The 15,138-nt window shown below is 43.4% G+C and overlaps 1 protein-coding gene across 4 annotated transcripts in view; it reads left to right on the top strand.

Moving 5' to 3' along the window:
* The window catches only part of TCHP (trichoplein keratin filament binding), a 34,876-nt gene extending 20,839 nt beyond the window's left edge, over positions 1–14,037 (top strand). For all 4 annotated transcript variants that reach the window (XM_056528866.1, XM_056528865.1, XM_056528864.1 and 1 more), the window contains 5 exons: positions 5,217–5,389; positions 7,517–7,598; positions 11,454–11,639; positions 11,813–11,956; positions 12,798–14,037. In XM_056528866.1, coding sequence (XP_056384841.1) covers positions 5,217–5,389; positions 7,517–7,598; positions 11,454–11,639; positions 11,813–11,956; positions 12,798–12,830 — 618 coding nt within the window. In that variant the 3' untranslated portion in view covers positions 12,831–14,037. The remainder of the gene's footprint in view (positions 1–5,216; positions 5,390–7,516; positions 7,599–11,453; positions 11,640–11,812; positions 11,957–12,797) is intronic.
* Positions 14,038–15,138: the final 1,101 nt, after the last annotated feature.

Here is a 15,138-nt window from a genome sequence, read left to right on the forward strand (position 1 = left end):
TGTGTGTGTGTGTATATATATATGTATGCATATATATATATATATATATATATATATGTATATAACATAGAAACACATAAATTGATAATATATACACATCACTCTATAAATACAACCCATACCATATACACCACGTAGCAACATCAACATAGCCAGACAATCTTTATATTTCATTTACATATTGATTGACATTCATTAATCTTATATAACCACACCCTATATGTGCATATAATATGATAGTACACATGAACATTCATTATATTTCTTAACCCCTTAAGGACGCAGGACGTAAATGTACGTCCTGGTGAGGTGGTACTTAACGCACCAGGACGTACATTTACGTCCTAAGCATAACCGCGGGCATCGGAGCGATGCCCGTGTCATGCGCGGCTGATCCCGGCTGCTGATCGCAGCCAGGGACCCGCCGGCAATGGCCGACGCCCGCGATCTCGCGGGCGTCCGCCATTAACCCCTCAGGTGCCGGGATCAATACAGATCCCGGCATCTGCGGGAGTTCGCGATTTAAATGAACGATCGGATCGCCCGCAGCGCTGCTGCGGGGATCCGATCATTCATAACGCCGCACGGAGGTCCCCTCTCCTTCCTCCGTGCGGCTCCCGGCGTCTCCTGCTCTGGTCTGTGATCGAGCAGACCAGAGCAGGAGATGACCGATAATACTGATCTGTTCTATGTCCTATACATAGAACAGATCAGTATTAGCAATCATGGTATTGCTATGAATAGTCCCCTATGGGGACTATTCAAGTGTAAAAAAAAATGTAAAAAAATGTAAAAGTAAAAGTAAAAAAAAAGTGAAAAATCCCCTCCCCCAATAAAAAAGTAAAACGTCCGTTTTTTCCTATTTTACCCCCAAAAAGCGTAAAAAAAAATTTTTATAGACATATTTGGTATCGCCGCGTGCGTAAATGTCCGAACTATTAAAATAAAATGTTAATGATCCCGTACGGTGAACGGCGTGAACGAAAAAAAATTTAAAAAGTCCAAAATTCCTACTTTTTTAATACATTTTATTTAAAAAAAAATTATAAAAAGTGTATTAAAAGTTTTTTATATGCAAATGTGGTATCAAAAAAAAGTACAGATCATGGCGCAAAAAATGAGCCCCCATACCGCCACTTATACGGAAAAATAAAAAAGTTAGAGGTCATCAAAATAAAGGGATTATAAACGTACTAATTTGGTTAAAAAGTTTGTGATTTTTTTAAGCGCAACAAGAATATAAAAGTATGTAATAATGGGTATCATTTTAATCGTATTGACCCTCAGAATAAAGAACACACATCATTTTTACCATAAATTGTACGGCGTGAAAACAAAACCTTCCAAAATTAGCAAAATTGCGTTTTTCGTTTTAATTTCCCCACAAAAATAGTGTTTTTTGGTTGCGCCATACATTTTATGATATAATGAGTGATGTCATTACAAAGGACAACTGGTCACGCAAAAAATAAGCCCTCATACTAGTCTGTGGATGAAAATATAAAAGAGTTATGATTTTTAGAAGGCGAGGAGGAAAAAATGAAAACGTAAAAATTTAATTGTCTGAGTCCTTAAGGCCAAAATGGGCTGAGTCCTTAAGGGGTTAATTACATCTAACACCCATCAAACATAGAAACTCAATAGCTCAGATACACATATCCAAAATGAAACCCTTACTATATACCTAACACAACAATGCATCTCATTACACTTGGTATTTCAGATATACATACATCCATATTATTCATGACTATACCACATACATTCATACAATATACAAATAAACTCATATTTTAACTGAACATTTAGCAACGCTGCAGTCCCCAAGAGTAGGAAAACCGCACTAAAGCTCTATACAATCAATAACCGTGACCTCCCCCGACATAAAAGCTCCATAACTAAGTCCTTTTAGCGCTGTTAGCCCTCAGCAATGGGGAACTTCCCCATGGAAAAAACATGTCTAAGAACATTGAAATACAACAAGTATAAAGAATGTATTCCAAGAGAGCACAATGGCTTAGGACATCAAAACACAGCGATATCGTTCCTCTTCTGACACTAGCCGTCCCTCCACGGAGTATTTCAGATCTTCATCTGTAGATCACTAATATTAAGACTAAGACTATTGTACTTTGAAAACGGGTGCAGCAAAGCTGTAACTCAGAACATGCTACCATCGGTATTGCTCCGTCGGGAGCCGGCTCCTCCTCCTCTTTTTCTAAACACATCAAGCTAATCAGAGCCACCGCTCTGGGTATGGAAGCTCAGTTGATGCCGACATTCAGAAACAGTGTAACAAAGTTATATAGAGAAGCTGCTCCTGGATCTTAGGAACTAAGAGTAGGTAGTCACTTGGAAATTGAAACTAAAAGTATCTTTTAATAATATTGCATGTTTGACTATGTTATAGTATTTTTTATTTTTTTATATTTTTTTTATGAATGAACTACTGATGTGAGAGCCACACATGTCAGTTAGCAGTGCTACATCAGCGCATGTCTATGATAGATCTTAAGTACCACCTGACACTGTTTAAGGCGTCCATCTTTTATTATATAAAGCTGTTATTTTATATTGTCTGTATAAGCACCAAGGTAATTGAGAAAGAGGTATCCTAAACCTCGAAACGCGTCTGACATAGGTGAATAAAGAAATTTTTTATTGTACCAGTGACTTCTGAAGTTTATTGCAACGGGTGGCGCCGAGGATCCAGAGTTTTTTTCCCCTTCTATCCTGATTATCTACTATCGAGTGAGGCTGCCACCTCCTCGACATCTCTGGACGGCTGCACCGTTACTTCCACACCAAGACAATCCAGGTTGCTGCATGCCTAATGCAACCAGGCAAGGTGAGTGGTTATTGCATATACCGCTCACTCTAAATATTTACATCTGATCAAACGTACTGTCCTATGAGAGCTCTGTCTTTTTTTCATTCTTATACAGTACGCTTAGTGGGAATGTATTGGTGGAAAATGAGCTCCCCCTTAAAACTAATGAGACATTCATCAATAGAGACTTCCCTTTGGGGTACGTAGCCTTCCAAAAATTTGGCCCCAAAGTGATCAATGATCGGTCTGATTTTGTACAGGCGGTCATGCACAGGATCACCTTGGGGGGACACTCTGCATTATCAGCATAATGCAAACATTTCTGTATGGCCTATTAACGTCCCCGTGTCATGGTCATACTGTAGAGTTGGGTCTGGTAGAGGACGTCCCTGCTCCATTATTGCCTGACACTGTTTTTTTTCACTAGGCCCATATGCAGCACGAGGCCCTAAAACTTCCTCATTTCAGTTGCACTGATGGGGTCCATCCATTTAGCCTAGCCAAAAGGGTCGCTCGTACTAGTGTGGGTCACTGGGTCACTTTGTGGCCTCACTGGCTGCATCTCAGTTGCCTTCTAGGGCGCCCATCATCACTACTTGATGATGAGGAAGACAACAGGAAAGTGGGGTCTTCCTCGCCCTCATTGGCAGATTCGGTGTCTGAAAGCATCATGGCGTATGCCTCCTCCACCGAACATACCCAGAGGGGTGTGTGTTTGTGTGTGTGTGTGTGTGTGTGTGTGTGTGTGTGCGTGCGCAGTTAGCGGGCAAAAAAAAAAATGGTCTTTGCCCCCAAAAATGTGGGTGACAGACCACAGTGCCCTAATTGGGCCTGGGTCACGCAGCTAAAGGTGCTACGGACCCTCGGGCACCTACCGTGGGGTCAGGTGCCAAAACACATATATATATATATATATATATATATATATATATATATATATTTTTTTTTTTTTTACACTTTTTTTTTTTTTAACACCTACCTTTCCCTAATTATTTGAAGACTGTCCCTGCACTAACAAGCAATTCGGTGGGTGGGCGGACAGAGCAGAGGAAAGGGACCCTCCCACTGCTAGCTGTTATTGTCGGAAGGTCCAGTCGACCAATAACAGCGCTCCGGAGAAGGCGCCCCCGCCACCTCCCACGTAGGTACGGAGGGTGATTGGTGGTGTGTATTACACAACCGATCACCCTCCTTCTTCGAGTCACCACCAGTCATTGAACCGCGGCGATTGCTGACATGGGGGGTGTCATTTCCATGGGATACCTGCTGTATGATTTCAGCAGGCATCCCGTTCTGATCACCGCCCAATGCGCGGCGGTGATCGAAAAAGCGGAGTGCATACAGGTACGCTCCTGGTCCTTAAATACCAGGACGCAAGGGCGTACCCTAAAATTTAGTTTGGTCCTCTATGCCAGAAATGTCTCAGTCTTTAATGTTTTTATATTGGCAAAGCGTATAAGTCAAGTCAACAATGAGGCTCCACCACTTTTTTTTTTCTTTTTTTTTTTTTTTTAACCACATTTAAAAACTGCTGTAAAGTCATTGATAAATCTGTCTTTTAACGAGAGTGTGTCAGGAAATTTATGTTGCTTGAACACAGTAGAATAACATCCTGACAGACTTACTGTGCTGGGCAACCAGTTAGGCTAGGTTTTCACACAGGTTTTTCTCTGGAGTTTTTTGGGAAAACTGCCACTGCAGTTTTTGAGCCAAAGCCAGAAGTGGATCCAGAAGAAAGGAGAAGTTTAAGTCCTTCCTTTATATTTTCCATTCCTTCTGAATATACTTCTGGCTTTGGATCAAAAACTGCAGTGGCAGTTTTCCAAAAATTGGCAGAAAAAAACCTGTGTGTAAACCTATCCTGTAAGCGATCTCCTTGGCTTCTGCCCACTAGGCTTGATTGATCTATTGTCCTATTTGTGTCAAGCTGAGCCAGGTGAGGGGAAGCTGGGGAGGCATAGTTGTTGCAAAAAAGGAAGCCTGTGGCTTGTGCTTTGAGCAGCACAAGGGCCATTTGTGGCCAATACCAATGATTTTTAGGCCTAGCAAAGAAAAAAGTTCATCACTGATCAATGGCCCTTTTACACTGACCAATTATTGGAGACAAGCTTTCTTCAAAATGCTCATTTGGCTGATAATGTACCGCCTTGATTTATTTTTTATTTTTACTGGTTAGAGCCAGATACTGACACGTCCATTGTTTACAAATGTTTCTATTTTCTTATTGTAAATTTTTAAATTAGAAATAAAATTTAATATGTTTAACATAAAACTTAATTCAAACAAGTCATTTTTTGATTACACATTCCATTTAAATATTCTGATATATTAACTTAGAGCAGAGAATGGGCAATGTAATTGTAATGCTTCTGTCTTATTGTTTCAGGAAATGGACATGAAGATATTGGCTGCACTCATCAGTAAAGAAGATGAGGAGCAACGCTTACGATCAGCTAGAAGGGAGCTGGCAGCTGCCGACGCAGCCTGGATGAAACGTGTCATTGAAGAGCAGCTACATCTGGAGCGACAGAGAGAAGCAGAGCTTGATACACTTTTCAGGTATAGACTATTCTTTCCAGACACTGCTCTGGTATTTGGTGCTGGGTGTTTTTTAGAATTTTTTTTGCAGGATTAATAAAAAGTCTCAACAATCAGAGAAAAATATGAAGTGACACTACTACTCTCAGCCCTTATAACTAGAACACTTAAGGAGATATTGGTCCTGGGTCCGAGGTTCTGGCGGAGCTGGGAACCAAAAATATATACAAGTCCCTGCAGTATTTAGATACAAAGAACAAACTGTCTCCCGCACTCACCGCAAGGCTCAAGCCTGACGACTCCGCCACTTCACATCCTCCAGCAGACCCGGTTCCAGACTTTCGCAGGGCGCTCAGAGGCAACTGCCGGCGGTTTCACGCTGCTACATGCTTCTTCCAGCTTTGTCGGGCTTGAGCCGTGTGGTGAGTGCAGGAGACTGTTTGTTCTTTGTATCTTAAAGGACAACTGTAGTGGTACACATTTATATATGCCCGTGCCTCAAAAATAAACAAAATAAACTCATACATACCTTCCTACGAGCCCCCGTTTATCCGGCACAGGCCTCACGGTCCGGCAGTGCTGACGTCATTCCACTTCTTGGGGACGCCGCAGAGCCGTCGGTGTATCACCGGCCGTAGCGATGTCCCGCCCCGGCCTGTGATAGGCTGAGCCCACTGTCATGTAAGGAGCTCTGGCCGGCTTCTTACATGACAGTGGGCTCAGCCTATCACAGGCCGGGGCAGGACATCGATACGGCCGGTGATACGCCGACGGCTCTGCGGCGTCCCCAGGAAGTGGAATGATGTCAGCACTGCCGGACCGTGAGGCCTGTGCCGGATCAACGGGGGCTCGTAGGAAGGTATGTATGAGTTTATTTTGTTTATTTTTGAGGCACGGGCATATATAAATGTGTACCACTACAGTTGTCCTTTAAGAAAAAGTCTATGCATCTATGCTACATATGAAGTGTATGGAACCATGTAAGTAGACACATCTATTGTATGTCTGTTGTCATTGATTGGTGCATTTCATTATATGTCTTTTTTCTTACTGTTTATAAATGAATCAAAGTAATGTTCTGCTTCCTACTGCTGATAATCCAAATCTGTGTATTTTACCTTTAATGAAGACAAAATATCATCTCTTAGGGGTTAGAATTGCATTCTGTTTTAATCTCTATTTGTAGGACTCTGATAATACAGTCAAATGAATGGAATGCATACGTAGTCATTCACATGTGCTTGTCCTGAATAATAGCCAAAGATGACAGCTTAACATAATTATAGATTAGTCCTCCCGTGTGCTCGTTAGCAGCCTGCTCACAGATAAATATAGCTCTAATAACATGTAAGTGTCAGAGATTAATGGATGTGAATATCCTTGATGATCAGGTTATTGGGATGACAACCTTTTATTTTTTATGTTGCTCAGCGATTAAATGGAACCTGTCATTAGTTTTAAGCATCCTTAACTGCAACCATATCATTATATGTTTTGTTCTTAAGATGCCGTTGTACAATGTGAGTGAGTTTTAATAAAAAAAAAAAACTATTGATTTTGCTGTGATCTGTGTCCTAAATACCTGCAGTCCTGAGATCACCGTGAGGCAGAAACGTTAACTTTGTGCACAGTGCCCCAATGGTCTTGAAGTCCAGGTTTAAATCTTATGCACGTGCCATTCTGAGATACTGTAAGTTACTGCAGAGGCGCTAGGAGTAAAGCAGAAAGCCATATGCCTGGACTCGGGGATATCAATCAAGCCTGGAGGAGCAGACTGCCTGACTATTCTGTATTGTGGGTCTGCCAGAATTGTACTTTTGGTGTTTCACTAACATTATTCATGGGGGTCTTTAGAAACATGTTAACGTCATGTTTAACTATTTGCTAGTGGTAATGGTACCCAAACCTAATGACATGACCTACTTAAAGGAGGACTCTGGAAAATGTTTTATTTTGCAGAAAGCCACAATAAAAAATAAAAATGTAACTTCTGCTGCTCCCCTGGTGCTGCTGGAATTGCTCTCTTGTCCCTCGGCCACAGTCTACTTTCTGTTTTTGGTTCATGACACATCACGCTGGTACTCAACTAATAACCGGCCAAGTACAATGAATTATTTGCAATTTGCTTAATTTCTATTTACCTACTAGGGAAGAAGCCAGACAGGTGTGGGAGAAAAGAGAGGTGGAATGGGAGCGAGAAAGGAATGCACGGAATCGCCTGATGAGAGAGGTAATGCTGCGCTGTTTAGTGTATGGTTTTCTGCCTCGTAGACATTTATACTACCTTACTGTCACATTATCTGAATTTTTGACACATGTCCAACTTCAAAGTTGGCCACATATGCGTTTCCTCCCATAATTGCCATGGGAGTGAGCTCCTACAATTATGGGAAGCATCTGAAACTGTACACAGATATTTTGTAACATGTTGAAACAGTTCTTTGTAATATACATTTTGCCCTATAAAAAGAGAGACATTTCATGAAACTTACAGTACAGTGCACATGGGTGAGGTTTAACTTCTAAATAAATGCTGTTAGAAAAAAAAATCTGTTAGTTTTAGGTCATGCTGAAGACTTTGTAATCTGCAGAATGCACTATATCTCATGTTTTTTTATAACACATGGATTTTGCCATAGGTTTCAGACCATTCGGAAGTGAATGGAATTTGAAATGTAAAATAAGAATAGAGAAACAGAAACACAGCCGCACATCCACAATTTGTACTTTCATCTATCCGCTTCTCAACATAATTTCAAAAACTAACAGGTTGTTAGTATACATTTTGATCAAAAAGTACAAGGCCACCTAGTCAGAGTGGGTCCCTAACTTAACAACATCAAGCCCACAGAAGGAATGACCCAGTGGCCAGGCAGCCCCACTGCTGCCCAACCAAGCCCCAGGCTCCGGGCCACACCACCCTACAGAAACAATGGCCGCCACAGAGCACCACACCTGTGTGAACACCTACCATGTTCTCCCTACCAGAAGGCTGGGACAATATTAGGAGGAAACCCTTATGCAGTCTCCTGCTAATTAAAAATGCCTGGGCCGAATGGGTGGAGTGGAGTTCTGGCTATGAATGAGGGGAGAGACTGGTGTGGTGCTCTGTGGTGGCCATTGTTACTGTGATGCTTTGTCTGTGGGGTGGTGTGGCCCTGGTAGCGCCTACCTTCAGCACAAGGAAGTACTACATGTTCTGTACTATGCCAGGATTAGCTGCTCCTTTGGACACCAGATAAGGGCGACTCCAATATATATATAAAAGGAATTGGGCTTTATTAGTTAACTACTTTTTTTTTTTTTTAACCTCTTCAGGACGCAGGGCGTATGGATACGACCTGCATCCTGAGTCCTTAAGGACGCAGGGCGTATCCATACGCCCGTGGGAAATCCGGTCCCCACCGCTAGCTGGTTGGGGACCGGAGCCGGATGCCTGCTGAAATCGTTCAGCAGGCATCTCGGCATATCGCTCAGGGGGGGTCATCATGACCCCCCATGTCCACGATCGCAGCACATCGCTGATCAATTCAAATCAGCAGTGTGCTGCGATTCTGTTCCCCGCCGCTCGCTGGGCAGGGATCGGAGCCAGATGTCTGCTGATTTCATTCAGCAGACATCGCGGCAGTGTGCCGGAGGAGGCCCGGAGGACCTCCTATACCGGCGATCGCTGCAGGACGCCGTTAAGTATTTTTTTGCGTTTTTTAGCGGTTTTTTTGCACCCATAGGCGGTCCGTGCCACCAGTAGCAGGCGTGTACTGTGTGGCCGGACCGTACCTGTGTGTGCGGCGTGCCTCACTGCTGTCAGTGATTTATCACTGATCAGCGTTTTTTGTGGTAAAGGCACTTTTTTCGGTTAACGCATATTTTTTTTTTCCACCAGTAGCAGGCGTGTACTGTGTGGACGGACCGTACCTGTTTGTGCAGCCTGTCCCACCGCTGTCAGTGATTTATCACTGATCAGCGTTTTTTTGGGGGTTCAGGTGGGTGCATTTTTTCGGGGTTAAGAGTTTTTTTATTTTATTTTTCGGGTTTTTTGTGTGGGGGGGTCTGTGTACAAGCCACCAGCCACTGTCCTGGGCTGAGTGGCCGGACCCCCCACTGACTTCTGCGCCCCCTGCCGCCACAAGCGCTAATCAGTGCGCACACCACTGATTATATAAACACTTTTTTTGGGCGCAAGGCTTTTTTGCGCTAGAAGTCCCTTTTAAAAAAAAAAAAAAGTTCCCTTTTTTTTTCTGTTAGGGCGGGTTAGTTTAGTTAGGTTAGGGAGGGTTAGGGCAGGTTAGGGAGGTAGTCTCGCACCACACCACACACAACAATAAAGTTTTCCCCTCCACACACACACACACCCATCCCCATTAGAGTAGGGAAATGGCCCGCAGAGCGTTTTCGGCGGAGGAGGCATATGCCATAATTGCCTCAGACACCGAGAGCGGCTCAGAGGACGATGAAGACCCCACCTTCCTTATTTCATCGTCGTCCTCATCATCTAGTTCTGATGATGAGCCACCAAGGCGGCGAACTCGCCGCCGTGCGGCACCGCAAACCTCCTCTGTCCTTGACCCCTGCCCCATGCTAGTATGAGTCCCCCTGGCGCTCATACTAGTGAAGCCCCCCTGCCAAGGTCACTGGTACCTCGTACCGGAGAACTTGTCTGGGCTGAGCCAGCGGACCACGAGCCCGTGATTCCTGAGTTTGTTGGCGACTCAGGAATCAAGATTAACATCGCTGGGTTCACTGAAAAGGACTTTTTCGGTCATTTTTTCAGTGACGACTTTGTTAATCTAATGGTTACACAGACGAATCTGTATGCCCAACAGTTCGTCGCCGCTAACCCAGGCTCACTTTTAGCTAGACCCGGCGGCTGGACTCCAGTCGATGCAGCCAAAATGAGGACCTTTTGGGGCCTTGCGCTGCATATGGGTCTAGTTAAAAAACCCAATGTCAGGCAATATTGGAGTGGGGACATCCTGTACCAGACCTCGCTCTACAGTCCCCGGTTTAAGGCCATTCGGAGATGTTTGCATTATGCTGATAATGCGGCATGTCCCCCCCGAACTGATCCCGCATATGACCGCCTGTATAAAATCAGGCCAGTCATCAATCACTTCGGGGCCAGATTTTGGGAGGCCTATGTCCCGGGGCGGGAGGTCTCTATTGATGAGTCGCTCATCAGCTTCAAGGGGAGACTCAGCTTCCGGCAATACATCCCTACCAAGTGGGCGCGGTATGGCGTGAAGATGTATAAACTTTGCGAGAGTACCTCCGGGTACACTTGCAAGTTTATAGTGTATGAAGGATGAGATTCCCGCATTGAACCCCCAGAATGTCCCCCCACTCTGGGTGTTAGCGGGAAAATCGTTTGGGGCCTTTTGCACCCATTGCTAGATAAAGGTTACCACCTTTACGTGGATAACTTTTATACTAGTATCCCTCTCTTCACATCCCTCGCCGCCAGATCCACGGTCGCTTGTGGGACAGTCCGGAAGAATCAAAGAGGCCTTCCTTCCTATCCCCTGCAGACTCCTATCCCCCGGGGTGAGTCCGGTGCCTTTTCCCATGAGAGCCTGTTGTTTCCCGGCAGTTCAGTCGGGCTTATCGGGACATCGCAATAAAATCTGTTTCGCTATAGATTTTTGGGTAAAATGACTGTCACTGCAAAGTAGAATTGATGGCGCAAAAAATAAGCCATCATATGGATTTTTAGGTGCAAAATTGAAAGGGTTATGATTTTTAAAAGGTAGGGAGGAAAAAACGAAAGTGCAAAAACCGAAAACCCCTCAGTCCTTAAGGGGTTAATGTTTAAAGTGACAGTGGTCAGAATTGCAAAAAAAAGTCCGAGTCCTTAAGGTGAAAAAGGGCTAAGTCCTTAAGTGGTTAATCCTCTCATTTTTCTATTTTTGGAAGACATTTTGGAGGCTTTAGAACCCATTAGCAGGTTTCCGTAGAGTTACGGTCTAAACATAAAACTTACATTGGTCGTCCTGGATTGATGTAACTTGAGGGACCACTGTGTATATACATTTCTTTTTTTTTTTCTTCATTTAAAGATTTAGCTTTGCCTTATTTTCCCCTTATCCAGGTGCTGACAGGTAGGCAGCTACAGATCCAGGAAAAAATTGATCAGAATAAACGTGCACAGAGGGAATCGCTAAAGTCTCGGGAACAGCTCATACAGGAGCTTGAAGATTTTAAACAACTGACTGCTAGAGAGAAAAAGGAGGAGGAAGAAGTGAAGACCGCACGAAGGCTGGAACTAGAGGCACAGGTACAATGCTGGATTTCAGTCCTTCCATTTTATAAGAAAGCAGTAATGTAAATCAGTGGTTTTACTTCTCGTCGTGTGGCTGTAATTCAGACCCTTTATTTCCGGCAAAGTCTTAGTCTCCTGTATTATTATAGGTGTAAATTATTTGAATACCAAAAAAATATATCTTTTAGATTTCTGAGCAGCGCCTGCAAGAAAGGGAGGCCATGCTTCGTCTGGAAGAGGAGGAAAGAGAAGAAAAATTGGCTGAGGAAAAAGAAAACTATTTGGCAGAACAAGAGGCAGAAATCTTGACCCAGAGAGGTTATCAGAAAAAGGTATATTATTCTAAAACTACATCACATAAAGCAAATATGTACCTCAAGCTTCACTTCTGGTTTTAGTGGGGAGATGATGTACCCCACTGGACTGGGTGTGGTTTGAGCTGCAGCCGCTCTTCTGGCGATGTAAGCATATTAGTTGATTTTGTGTTTTCTATGTTCTGTCCTCCATTAAAGCGCAACTGTCATGACATTTTAGTGTAATAACCTGCAGACAGCCTTTGTACTGTGTGTAGGTGTTGTGTACAGCAATTATTTTACCTCATATTTTCAGGCTTTCATGACGCTAAAAAGTGCTTTTAATCAAAGCCACTGACGGTCGGACATGCGTGGTGCGAGGTACGCGATGCCCCGCCGCCATGCCCACCCACACGCCCACTTTGTATCACAGTGATGGGACCGCTGTGTGATTGATAGCCCTGCACAGGCGCACTGAGGGGGGGGAGGACGGCGGCGGCGGGAGCGAGCGCTCACTGGAGGAGAGTGCAAAAGCTGCCAACTATGAGGTAAAATAATTGCTGTACACAACACCTGCACACAGTACAAAGGCTGTCTTCAGGTTATTACACAACATTTTCATGACAGTTGCGCTTTAAAGGGATACTTACACCATCCAGACTTACATTTTAGGAAATGAATGCATTTTTAACCATGCATGAATTTTAGTAATAGAGATTTCAAAATCGGTTTTATATAACAAAGCAAATAACAAGTGATGTCTAAACAGCATTTCAGATAAAGAGATTGGAAAAAGGGATGCCATGTTTGTAATCTAGGTTTAAGATGCCATTCATGGGTCTCTCAATGTTTTCCTTGCTTTTGTTTTGTTTTTGTGCAGGTGTTCAGTCGCCCCCGGCCTGCTTGGTCATGACAGATTACTGGTTCAAGTACAAGACAAAGCTTTGGCTGACAACACAAAAGGCGCATTTCGTTTCTAATATCATTCTTATGTACATAACTTTTACTTGTAAATACTATATTTTAAAGTGTGTGTGTGTGTGTGTATACACACACCTTTTATGATTCCAAATTATAGATACATTTTTAAGAAGAATATATGTTATAACATATCTAGCCTGGTTGTATGTGCTGCCACCTAGTGGAGGAAAGCTAGTTTTGAACTTCTGATAAGGCAATAAAACTTGGGCAGATGTTCTTGCGTGGAGCATATTTGTGCTTATTAATGGCAAAGCATAAAGTGCAAACTTTTTGTTTTGTTAAAGAGGTAATCCAGGATTAGAAAACAGTCAATGGCTGAGGCTGGTTTTTGTTTGAAATTGAATGTATAGTTACTTTAGTTGAAACTTTTTTTTTTTTCTTTCTTTATTTGTTCTAATATACGGTAGGTGGAAATCCTAGCTGATTTCTTAGGGAAATCTGTCATCAATATCACCAGCACTAACTTGTTGTAAATGCTTTTATTGTGGGTGATAATAATACTAACCGTTCCAGCTCCATGCCTACGCGATCTCTGTTCTTCCGTACATGCAAATGACCTGCTTGATGCACGGAAAGCCCCCTCTGCTGCAGAATGGGGCTCCACTTTGCAGAGACAAAGCACAGGGTAGGAGGCATTACCATGAAGATGCCGCTCGGACATAACTCACAGGGAGCTTGGGGACGCTCCCTCCTAGCACCAAGGTTATTTAACACCAGTAAGTATCATTGTCATCAGTGTCGCCCACTTTACAAGCCAGCACAATAGGTTAGTGCTAGCGATGCAGGTAACGGATTCTCTTTAAGGTTTTTTTTTTCCACTGGTGGTTTAGATGTCTTTTGTTTTATAATCTATCTAACACTGTTGGAATAAACATTGCCTTCCCATTAATGTAAATGTATTTTTAAATGAGAACCAGCCGAACTGAGGTGTAACATGTGGAGTAGCAATCGATTTGCACTTTTTTTTTTCCCTTCTAAAAATCATAAAGCTTTCAATTTTCCACCTACAGACCTATATGAGGGCTAGTTTTTTGCGCCACCAATTTTAGTTTGTAATTACGTCAATCATTTCACCACAAAATCTATGGCAAAACAAGAAAAAATAATGTGTGGGGCAAAATAAAATTCCTTTTCTTTTGGGCGGGGGGGGGGGGGGGGTTCAATTCCACGCAGTGCACTTTTTGGTAGAAATGACACCTTATATATATTCTGTAGGTCTATATGATTAAAATGATACCCAACTTATATAGGTTTGATTTTGTTTTACTTCTTTTAAAAACTTATTTATTTGTATGAAAATGTGCATGTTTAAAATTGTCCTCTTCTTACCCCTATAACTTTTTTAGTTTTCTGTGTACGGGGATGTGGGAGGTCTCATTTTTTATCAGTACCATTTTTTGTTTTCATGGGACTTTTTGATCACTTTTCAAACATTTTTTTTTAGGGCATACAAAATGACCAAAAATATGTAATTTTGGTATTTCTTTTACGTATACGCCATGACCGTGTGGTTTAACATTATATTGTTATTGTTCGGACATTTGCGCACAGAGCGATACACACGTTTAACTTTTTAAGGACGGCGGGCGTATCCATAAGCCCCCCTTTTTAAAGTCCTTAAGGACTGAGGGCGTATGGATACGCCCGTGGGAATTCCGGTCCCCGCCGCTAGCCAGTTGGGGACCGGATCGGGATGCCTGCTGAAATCATTCAGAAGGCATCCCGGCACATCGCCGAGGGGGGTCCTGAGGCCCCCCCATGTCGGTGATTGTAGAAAATTGCATGTCAATTCAGACATGCAAATTTTTCCAATTCCGGGCTGATCGTGACTCTGGTGACCCGATCACCCGGAAAATAGGGATGATCGGAGTTGTCAGTGACAGCCTCGATCATCCTAAGGGATAGGAGTGAGGTCGCAGTGCTGCTATGTCCTCCTATCCCCTGCCATTAGTCAGAACGGAGTTCTGACCAATGGCAGCGCAGGACAGGGGGTTGCCATGGAAACCCCCCATTCTGCCCACCCCTGGATGTCGGGCAGAACGGGGGGGAGAAGATGGAGGCCTTTACCTGAGGACCCGGCGATCATCGCAGACAACCACCGGAGATCACGGCTCAGGTAGGGAATAGATGGTGGGGGGAGAAATGAAAGTGAAAGTGATCTTTACTGTGGCAACCACTAGGAAGGCCGGACTGCAACTCCCAGCATGCTCAGACAGCCAAAGGCTGTCTGGGCATGCTGG

The sequence above is a fragment of the Hyla sarda genome, chromosome 1 (assembly GCF_029499605.1).
Source record: "Hyla sarda isolate aHylSar1 chromosome 1, aHylSar1.hap1, whole genome shotgun sequence".
Classification (NCBI taxonomy): Eukaryota; Metazoa; Chordata; class Amphibia; order Anura; family Hylidae; genus Hyla; species Hyla sarda.